The following is an 11,681-nucleotide window of genomic DNA, read 5'->3' as shown; positions in this document are numbered from 1 at the left end:
CGAATGAAAAGTACCACTGATGGGACATGGGCATTAAAAACTGACAGCCAGCCATTAACAAGTATTATATCCTGATAGAAAAGGAAAATTGCAAGTGTGAAGGCGAGGCACAGACATAACGACATCATTACAAACGGTGAAGATAAAAGGCCTCTTTATTTGAGCCTTCACTCAGTAATAAAGCATAAGCATAAAACTGAAAAATGAAAATATAAAACATTTGAAAGTACCTTGTTCAGGGTCACACATCGGTCTGTCAATGATTCAAACGTGTCCCTACAAGGGGAAATTAGTTAAAGGCAACTAAGTCAAAAAGATAAGCCAGCACCAAAATCAAGTCCAATATTGCATATATCAAGCCTTAATGGATTGGATTCTCTTTAGTCCGGCTCTTCATTTATTTCTTTGTAAAATTAGATTATATACTCCTGTCTTTATAGATTGGAGTTGTTATAGTAAACTGGAGGAACAAATATGCTACTGAGTCTATTGCTTGCCTTGTTCTAACGTCAGTCCATGAGAAAGACCAATGTCACACAATTGTAGTCAACTGAACCCACTAACATAAAATAGTGGCCCTAACAGAGTGGATAGCAATTTAAAAGTATGTAACTAATTACAAACATTAATTTTTGAATCTCATTACTTGAATAGAGCACCCCCCCCCCCCCCCCTATAAATGTATAGGATTGAGCTCGCATGAGGCAAAAATATACATATATACCCCCAGGTCTCTCCATTCCTATACGTCCGTTATCATGTCTGCGTGGGTTTCCTCTGGGTGCTCCAGTTTCCTCCCATGGTCCGAAAGATGTGCTGGTTAGGTGCATTGGCTATGCTAAATTCTCCCTCAGTGTACCTGAACAGGCGCCAGAGTGTGGCAACTACAGGATTTTCACAGTAAATTCATTGCAGCGTTAATGTAAGCCTACTTGTGACATTAATAAATTTAAACTTAAAATGTGTCACTTCACTTTCCTGCATGACGTTTCATGTACCTTTTCCACCAGTCTGTTTATGACTTCTTGAATTTATTACTTCCCACCTCACAATTCCCAAGTCATCCATAAATTTTGAAATTATGCACTGTACATCCAAGTCTATGGCAGTCTTGTGGTGCTGAGGGTTACACCCTGTCTTTGAGCCAGAAACTCCAGGTTTGAATCCCACTCCAGGATTTGATGGCCAAGGAAGGTGTGTTCAAAATGTAGTCGAACAGGTTGAATAGTAACCTGCAAACTTCTTCCAACACATCAATGACAGGCAATAAGAGCAGAAGTGATTCCTGGCCAATCATGCTTGATGCAAAGTGGCACCCCTAAAATTATAAGCCTCTGGCTATAGACCAGTGACCTGTTACCGGAAAAGCTAGCGATGGAATCAGAAGATGATCTGCTTTGTGCACCACTTAGGTGTGGAAAGAGGAACAACACCTAAGTCTAGTCAACTAATATACATCAAAAAAGTAGTGGCCCCAATACCAACTATATGCCTTCCTCTGATCAAAAAGCAACTGTTCACCAATACTGTCTTAACTATCATTCAGCCAACTTTGTATCTATGCTGCCAATGTCCCTTTTGTCATTGGGCTTCAACTTTGCTGGCACTTTTATGAAATGGTATTTAGAAATCCACATACACCACATTAACTACATTGTCCTTATCAACCCTCCCAATTACCTCATCAAAAACTCAATCAAATAAGTTAAATGCAAATACAATCAAATTAGGTTAAACACAATTTGCCTTTAACAAATCCATGCTGTTTGCCTTAAGTGTCTAAGTGAAGGATATTAGGCTCTAACCACCACAGCCAACATGTCTTGTGCTGGGTGGGGCTGCATTCACCAACACCTCCCAACCAAATGTCCATCAGTTTTAGGTCAAATCCAGCCTCAATGTCAAGACCAATCACTCTCACCTCACTCCTGGAATTCAGTTTTTTCTTCCATGTTTAGACCAAGGCTTTAATGAGGCCTGGAACCAACTTGTTTGCAAATCCCAAATTGAGCCTGGGTGAGTTGGTTATCAGTAAGTAATTACCACTTGATAGCAGTCAACAATTCATTTCATCACACTGCTGGCAATTGAGAGTAGACTGATGGGACTAGAATTGACTGGATTGGATTTGGCCTGCTTTTTATGGTCAGAATATACCAGTATACCTGGGCATTTTTGCACATTGTTAGCTAAATGGCAGCATTGTCTTGGATAGCTTGATTGGGGGCATGGCATATTCTGCAGTACAAGTCTTCAGCACTATAGATAGGTTTTTTTCAGGGCCATTACCTTTGCTGTAACCAGTGCATTCAGCCATTCTTATATCATATGGAATGAATCAAATTGGCTAAAGACTGGCATCTCTTGTGGTGGAGACCTCTGGAGGAGACTGAGATGGATCATTGACTCAGATTGTTGCGTATGTGTCTCCCTTACCTTTTACACTGATGTGCTCAGTTTCCCCATCATTGCAGTTGGTAGCTTAACTGCCCACCACCATTGGATGTGGCAGAACTGCAGAGCCCCGACCTGATCCATTCTTATAGATGGCTGATCCCATGATGTTGTATTATATACAATATAACTACCATAGTATAAATCTATGACATGTATCATATAGCTGAAAGTTTGCATTATCTTTTGAATCTAGCTAAAATTATTTCATTGATTTAAATGAATAATTATATCAAGTGTTTCGATAAGCTGAATGAAAGAAATGTGCATTATCAATCTCTTAACTGGCACACTTGTTTAACTGGAAACTTGTAAATGGGATTTGCATCTTAATACACAAAAATGAGTCCATTGCTGATTGAGCTAAGGAAAATCTATTGAGTTCTACAGTTGCAAAATGTATTCTGATTCATGTCTTGTCGGTCAATGGAACTGTTGAAATATTTCAATATACTATTGCTAAGTACACCTAAAAACCAGCTTCAGAAATAAAACACGTTATAAAGAAAGTTTGTTGCAGTTAAAGTGTTGTTGCATCTTTTAGTGACATGTTAGATGGAATGCCAGACTTTATAAGACAACTATGTTCAGTTTACCTTTAGAGATTATGAGCAGTAATTCATAATAATATTTTGCATAAACATAAGGTAAGTATGGGCATCTCTCTCCATTAGAGAGAGACCATAAGTTATATATAACTTGATGGACACCTGTCCGCAAGGCACATTAAGGAACCAGGCCTCTGTGAACAACAACAGAAAAACCACAGCCAGTGCAGGGATTGAACCCAGGCCCTCGGCATCTTTTTGCACCAGTCTCTAGCCAAATGAGCTAACTGACCCCAATAGCATATATAGTTATTATATTTTTGGTAAGTTAACTCATATTTGCCAATATTTCTCTTCATTTGCAGATAAATACTTTGGTGGTTGTAAAAAAAAAACCTCTGATCTTTGTTTGATACTAGCCAATCCAAGTAAACATGGGAATATAATCTGAGTTCATGTTAAATCCAAACAGCAGATAACCCCAAATAATTTAGAAGACTTCCCACATTGAGAGATACATGACTGACATGCTTGCGTCTATTTTCTATAGCTAGTTTTTCCTGGAACAGGTTGCTAGCCTAAAGCCACAGACCACAGCTTGAGGGGCGCCATTCTGCATCAAGCATGGATGACCAGAAATCTGTCCTGCTCTCACCACCTGCCATTGACATATGTTGGAAGGATTTACAGGTTGCTACTCAAGCCGTTTGACCATATTATGAATACATCTTCTGTAGCTATCAAGTCCTGGAGTGGGATTGAATCCAGAACATTTGGTTCAATGATAGGGACACTCAATCTCTCAATCACCCAATGTGCTGCAAGACCTCTTTTCAAACCCAAATAGGATGGATGTTACCCTCAAGTCATACATTCTTCCAGGGCAGAATATAGGAAAAGGATATATCCTAGGTCACTAAAAACAAGGCCCACTTTATGGAAAACTGCTATGAAACTGTAGAAAGACAAAGCAGTTATGAAAGTCCTTGCAATAAGACAGCATGTGACAATGATTTTGGTTAAACAATATACATCAAATTTCTTGTACTTTTTGAATGATCACAAATGGAGAGCAGAGGGGGACTAGCATTGAATCAACATTAGTCTGTTATATTATAGTTTCCATCGTCAGGTACATGAGAAAAGACAGTGGTTTGATAATTTGGAGGATTGCCAATGCCAACCTACATTCTACTACCTGGTAGCACAATAGTTATCAACATATTCTCTGTAGATTTTAGTAGTTTGTTTAAAATTGCACAGAGTTGGGCAACATTTCCTGTTTCATCAAATCCACTGTTCCAAAAGGGATGTGTACATATTTTTGCCACTTTCAATTTCTACACCGTATGAAACCACACTGGACAAATTGAGGAACATAATTTCAGTTAGGGACTTGCTTTTATACAAATCATTTAATATTACATTATGGAAACTTTCATGAGGTCTTTGCAAATATTTTTTCATGTAGACTGCAGGGTAGACAGTAGGCCGCTGAAACTTCTAATCGTCAGAGCTGCTTGGGGCAATGTCCAGAAGCACTAACCTCCTCTGGGCCATTGCACTGTGCTGCAAACCATCCAAAAATGTGATTTAAATTGCTAACTTCATATGATTCTGTTATCTGTTACCAGTAGTTACTCCAAAAAATTTAGAAGAGTTAAAATCCCTTCTAACTCCTGGGTTAATTCTTTAACCATTAAGTTAATTCTTTAACTATTGTAAACATCCAGACTAATCCTCCCATGGGACAACCCCATACTCCCAAGATACTACCCTCAACTGCGACTACCCCTCCCAATGGTTTTCCCCACCAACCTGATCCCCCAAGGGTTCCCCAAGCAATTGGACCCGATACCCCCCAACCCATGGACCCATCCTCTCCCACCCGAACTCTGAGCCGTGGACCCTACCCAACCTCTGTCCTCTGATTAGACCACTGCCCCCACCCCACTTCCCACCCCCAACCCTGCCAACTACTCAAATCCTATCCATGTACTTGGACACTTAGCTTCACCCTGGCCTATCAATTTAACTGAGCCCTTTAAATGTAGCTGCTTTACAATTAAAAAGGGGGCATGGCCTCCTTGAATCTGCTGGAGCTGGACAGTGCTGAGGCCTGTCTTTCAGTGATTGGAAGTTTCAGAACAGTTTTCAAGGCCAGGAAAGTGGCACTAAAGTCTTCTAATTCCTGTCAGCCTTTGCTTTCCAACGCTTTTTGGACTCTGCTCTGCCAAATAGGTGCCTGAAGGAAACTTCGTAACTCCTGGTCTCAAATGCCTGACACAGTCCACTGTCCCTTATAACTATGTTCATTATTAGAAAACATATTACATTCTCTTAGAAATTAACAGCATTTAACATGGACCATAACTAAGCCTTTTTTTAGGATTTAATGACCAATATTAATTTCCACTAATTGCATTAGCACGAACAGAGACAATTGAATAAATTCACCATTTCCATGTTCTCAGACAGCCATGGCTCTAATGTTGCTGATCCATCAATAAATACCACACTCTGATTATGGCTGCCTACTGGGAGTGCAGGACCAGTGGATTTAAAATTCTACTCCCCGATATTTTAGGTAATTTCAACAGCACATCAGAGGAGGAAGATTCACCAGCAATTCATTCAGAACAGTTGAGTATCAATGCTGTGCTGCCTCCAAAATCAGAACCAATAAGATACTGAAAATATTCTAACATGTTAATCTTTGGCTTGTTGGGTGGAGGTGCTGCAGTACGTCACACAGGCCAGGAGGAGCTGTATTTAATTCCCACACTGCACTGAGTGAAGTGATGTCAGCAGTTGGCACTTGACATTTGCCCCAAAATGAGGTTGAGCTTGATACTGCCGGCCTTCGTGCTGGTTTCCCAAAACTGTTATGACAATGATTTTTCTCTGCAGGGGGAAGCCAGGAACTGGCTCATTTGTATTATTGTCCAATTAGACAGTAGGCCACAGAAAGCTGATCTGTTTCAGAACAAAGCTGCTTTGTACACTGGCAGCCAGGACCATGATGGCAAGAAGCTGAGATTGCATGATACCAGTCTGAGCTTCCACCATATCATTCAGCTATTGGATGGATGATGCATGTGCTGCAATGGAAACTGAGACATCAGACGCTGCATCACATTTGACTCCATGTGTGTTGATGGAGATGGCCACCATTTCATGTTGAAAGGGCTCTAAGCAAATCCCTATGTCAAGTTAGTGTTGGAATCCTCCATGCTCCTTGACATTGAGGAGAAGCTTTCTGGCAGGGTTTGCAGTACCTGATGTATTTGAGTGTAGACACCCATCAGCCTTCTTCTGTAACCTGGCCCATTGAAGTGAAGATCTTAGTTCACTGCAGCAGAGCTAGTGAGCTGGTGAAGTAGCAGCTGTGTTATACTTTCCCTCTGCCCTGACTACAGTGGACTTGTATCCAGGGTCTCACCATGTGCAAGGTCCTACCTTTATGCTCCCCTTTAATTACACACAGTCTGTAACTGTGCTGGTGGCTGCAACTACAAAATTGAATGAAGTTGTGCCTTCAGTTTCATTGTCGTCTTGTTCTTATCCATTGTCTGATCAGGTTGCAGCTCTTGGGTAAGAAAAAAGAAAAAGGGACAGATAGGATTGTAGTGAGAGAAGTGGGGGCAAATTATAAGTGCATATGTCAGAGGAGATTGTGGGACGAGGGAGAAGTAGAATGACAAAGGGAGGATTAAAGCTGTAAATAGCCTCATTTTTAATGGCTTCAGCCCCATTGATGACCACAGTCGCAGCAATGGCCCATCCCATAATAACCAGCACTGTCTCCTTCACAGCAGAAACAGAAAATGCTGGAAAATCTCTGCAGGTCTGACAGTATCTGTGGAGAGAGAATAGAGCCAACGTTTTGAGTCTGGATGACCCTGCGTCAGAGCTCCTTTTTGTGGGTTAGGACACACATTTGTGCTTTTCTGCCTCTGGTTAATTCCTGCAGTCTCTAGTTGTGTGCCATCTTCTCTTACAAGCAAGGGGGAAGTGTGTCAGTGAATGTTGTGTAATCTGTGTGATGAGAATTTAAAATTTGCAACAGTGCCGAGTGTGGGAGGCTGATGTGAAGCATGTGCCAATTAGAGATTGTTGGGAAGTGAGTGATGGCAATGTGGAGAATTGAGCAGTAGCTCAGTGGTGCCATTAGCAGGATATGGCATTTGAAGATTCATTCATGTAGTACTTGGGAAGTAACCATAATGCGTGCAGTCAATGATGAGGGCAGATGGAGCTGGCTGCACTTAGAAATCATAATAACAAGTGGGCAGCAAAAAGTTACCATTCTACCTGCATTTGGGTTAATGTTTCATTGCAATCCTGTGCCTGTGTTTGGGGCTATCCAACTTAACATTTAAATTCAGTCCTTGCCTGTTCTCTAGATTTTATTGATTTTGTACTTGGACCCCAAAATTCCTCTGCCCCTCAACAGTTCCTGGCTTCCAATCATTGAAAAAAATACTCTGATCTATCTTGCTTCTGTCCAAAGCGGATAACCTCACACTTCCCGATGTAAAATCCAAATGCCAGTTTTGCCCACTCACTTAATCTACCAATGTTCCTTAAAGGTATTTAGCTCTTTTTATGCAACCTGTGAAAAAGATTGCCGTTTTGTTTTGAGAACAGCACATTAGGCTACACATTTTAAGCAGATGTGAACTTTCACCATCAAATGTAAACTCAGCATTATGGATTCACTGCCCGTTACACATCCTACATGATTTCCACTTCCTTTTAAGTTAATAGAAAAGGAAATTTATGAAGCAGACAATCCTACATGTTGATATTATTGCCTGATGGTGAAAACTAAAATCCACCCTTGTTTTTATTACTGCATCGAATTATATCCATTTAAAAACCTGTAACTGGCTCTTTCTGTGCATATAGAAAGAACAAACCTGTATTGATGTAGCCCCTTCCTAGCCCACAAGATAAACCAATGAGCTTCAGTGTAAAAATAACATTTCATATTCTGCATTGATACGTAAACTTTAGTTGAAAAATGCTTTGGTGAAAATATAGAAAAGAACTATAAAAATACAGACCAGCTTCATTCACATTAAATAGAACATCCTTTATTAGTTAAAAACCTCATGATAGGTAACGTAGTAGTCAGCTTACTTATGTCATTAGTTCAACATACTGATGTAATGATAAAACTACAGCACCACAATTGGATCACTCAATTAACAACATGGACAAGTGCTCATTGAGAGGGCTGATCCATACTGAAAAATGTTGACAGTGTTTTGTTTCTCACAGATACATAATAGAATATTTGAAGACAATAGTGTGCTATTGGATCCCACCAGCAGTGTCCGCTGGGGTCCTCATGGATACAGTAATATAACAATTCAAATATGATTTGCCACACAGCTCTATTAAACAGTTTAACATTGACCCTGAAATGTGCTTGTACTACTTCACTACACAGGATATAAAAGCAACAGTATATATGATACAGTAAATAATAGTGGTATTTGTTTAAAATAAAACAAATAAACTGAGATTACGATGGGGTTGCTAACAGTGTCCAAATACTTAACAATACCATTCTGATTTCAGTTTGTTTGAAGTTCTATTTCCCACATGTATAAAAATGATAATTGAAAAAAGAACTTTTCAAGTTGAAATAAAGCCAATGAGGATTACAATCATTCAGAAACACACAAGCTGATTGTTGTACAAGTTAACCTGGATGAACTTTGCCTCTAACTCAGAATTGCACTTACAAAAGGATATTTACACATCTCATCCAGTTATAAACAAACTTTTACGTGAAACACATATGAGTGCATGGGTGGAAACAAGGCAATAATACTCAAGTGTAAGTTTAGTGGTTTGATCTTTTGCAGGTATTTTTATACAATTCAAATAATCATTCAGCTCAGCTATAAAAAAGAAAAATTTGAATATTTAAAAGCATGCACAATGATTGAGCTACCAGTAGAAAAATATTAACAGAGATTATGGGCAGACAGAAAATACTTCACCAAAGGCATCTAGTTTTCAAAAGAGCTTATGAACAGATATGCACCTGGTTTAATAAGTACTGTATTAATGCGGTACATGCTTGCATAGAATGAGGTAGCTCAATTGCAAAATGGATCACACAGCACAATCACTACCACTCAAACCATTTTCCCTTTTATTACAGTTTTTTTTAAAAGACCATTCTCTTCCCCACAAACCCCGCCACAAAAAATTACATATTTTGTAATAAAATTTGTCAATCATCAAACTTCTGTACCATCCTGTAAGTTATTTTGAAGCTTAATGTTGAGGTTTACCTGCTTAACCTTGACACCCTTTACCCGAATGATATCATCATTTTTATTTAAAATATTGATATTTTTTTCTGTGCAGTGCTTGCTATTTAAATTCTTCTCCAACCTATTCAATGCCTTGTTGCAAATTTCAACTTTTGTGTTTAGTGGATATTCCTCTGGCATCTCCTTGGGCAATTTCTTCTTATGTTTACATTTTCTTGCTAAAAAGCAAGCAGCAGTGAGGAACAGGAGTAGCAGCATTACAGCAGCGACAGCACCGCCTATTGATGCCTCTTTGTGTGAGGTCAATGCCATAGCTTCAGACTCCAGCCTTAAGTTCTTCATGTTGGTGCCATTCTTGACCTGATCATTCTCATTGTCATAAATCAAAGAGTCATCAAGTGTTAGCTTGCCATACTTATCCACCAGGTCCCGCTTTTGGCGTGGGAGTTGATAGCTGAGTGAACGTTGAACCCGTGGTCCAGAAAGTGACTCTGGACCAATAATGTAGATGACTTGCAAGTACCACTGGTGGCCAGCTTCCACCTGATAAGAAATAACAAAGCTATAGCAATAGAAATAAGTTTTGCCAATGGTATTTTAAAATGTATAGGCAGGACTCAAGTAAAACCTGGCGATGGCCATCTTTACCAAGAGAGAATCTAACCATTTCTCACTGACAATCAATTACATTATCATCACTGAATTCCACATGATCAACTATGAGAGTTACATAACTGGACCAGCCACATAAATACTTTGCTACAAGAACAGGTCAGAGGGTGGGATTTCCGCAGCAAATAACTCAGCTCGCGACTCTCCGAAGCATGTCCATCCATAAAAAGGGACAAGTCAGGAGTGTGATTTAAACTTGTCTGGATGAATGCAGCTCGAACACTCAAGAAACCTGACACCATCCAGGACAAAGCAGTCTGCTTGATCAACAACCTATCCATTACCTTCATGCACTCCACCACCATCACACAAATGGTAGCTCTGTAAACCATTTGCAAGATGCACTGCAGCAACTCGCCAATGTTCCTTAGACAGCATCTTCAAAATCTGTGACCTCTACCACGTAGAAGGACAAGGGCGGCAGATACATGGAAATACCAGCACTTGCAAGCTCTTCCCCAAACACGTCGAATGGAACCTGGGTGCTGTTCCTTCAATGCTGATGTGTCAAAAACCTAGAACTCCCTTCCAAACAGCACTATACGTGTATCTAAAGCAGATAGACTACAGCAGTTCAAGGAGGTAACTCATCACCACAAGGGTCAATTAGGGATGGGCATTTAAATGCTGGCCTTGACAGCGATGCTCAGATCCCACTTTGAAATATTATACTTGTAGCTAAAAGTGTTACAAATAATTAATACAATGACTCTTTCCATTCTATGCTGGAAGAGGGTTCTGTAGTACTGACCAGCTTTCACAGAAGTGCACAGTATTGATGTGAGAGCTTTGGAAGTGAGCTGATAGTAAACGGCATCGTAATCAAACCGACTGCTGTGCTCCTTAATAGATAGGGATAAGGAATGGGTTGCGTCTTTGCCTCCCAACGGGGGATAGTGAGGAAAATGTAGCCGTCATCATAGAATACATCATGTAACTTTCCTGTATGGTTCAGTTGCTCACCGAACAAACTCCAGTGACCCCTTATCAAGTCCACACCATTGAGGTTGGCTGTGATATCCTGTTCACCGTGAATATTTGAACAAATATGTATATTAATTCTCCTCCCCCACCTCCCCAGAAAGTATGATTTGAAAAAGAATATCAGTGTTCAAACCTTTTCTACGTCTGCTATTATTTATTTTGGAAAGGCAATGTGTTTTGGTGAGACTTTGTGTATTTTAAAATGTGGCAGATTAAATATGGGCACCATTTGTAAATGTCCATTTTCTAATCCAGCAAGCAGGCTTTACTCTGATCTACTTCACCAGTCCAAGGTTCTAGTTTATATCGAGTAAATGAACCAGAGCTGCGTCAAGGGGAGCACAACCTTGGTTAGGAGGTAATTTAATAGTTTACTTACAAAGATAGTCTGGAATGCACTGGATCAAGGGAGATTCAATCTTGTTTCTCAGGTGCAATGATACAAACTATATTTCTCAAGATAATGGTTCAGTAGATTTGGCAGAATATTGATTTTGTAAGTTATTGCAATTAACCTCGGAGAAGAAATGTATGAACATCAGACTCTTATTGCTTTCCTTTGTAATGTGAAATAATTATGTCAGATTGATTGCAAATGCACCAATGATCCGGTGGCTTTGAGAATGTTTTGAACCATATCAACAACTAGGCACATAAAACAGTTTCTTTCGACCAGGATGTCAAGTACAAATCCTCCATTGTGGAGTTTTCCATATAATGGACAAAT

The 11,681-nt window shown here is 39.8% G+C and overlaps 1 protein-coding gene across 1 annotated transcript in view; it reads right to left on the bottom strand.

Annotated features, from left to right (window-relative positions):
* Positions 1-8,081: 8,081 nt before the first annotated feature.
* Positions 8,082-11,681, bottom strand: part of fras1 (Fraser extracellular matrix complex subunit 1) — a 469,072-nt gene continuing 465,472 nt past the window's right edge. Inside the window, exon 73 of the mRNA XM_078235603.1 lies at positions 8,082-9,841. Coding sequence (XP_078091729.1) covers positions 9,263-9,841 — 579 coding nt within the window. The 3' untranslated portion in view covers positions 8,082-9,262. The remainder of the gene's footprint in view (positions 9,842-11,681) is intronic.

Source organism: Mustelus asterias, chromosome 1 (assembly GCF_964213995.1).
Source record: "Mustelus asterias chromosome 1, sMusAst1.hap1.1, whole genome shotgun sequence".
In the NCBI taxonomy this organism is placed as follows: Eukaryota; Metazoa; Chordata; class Chondrichthyes; order Carcharhiniformes; family Triakidae; genus Mustelus; species Mustelus asterias.
This window is presented reverse-complemented; position numbering and strand designations above follow the sequence as displayed.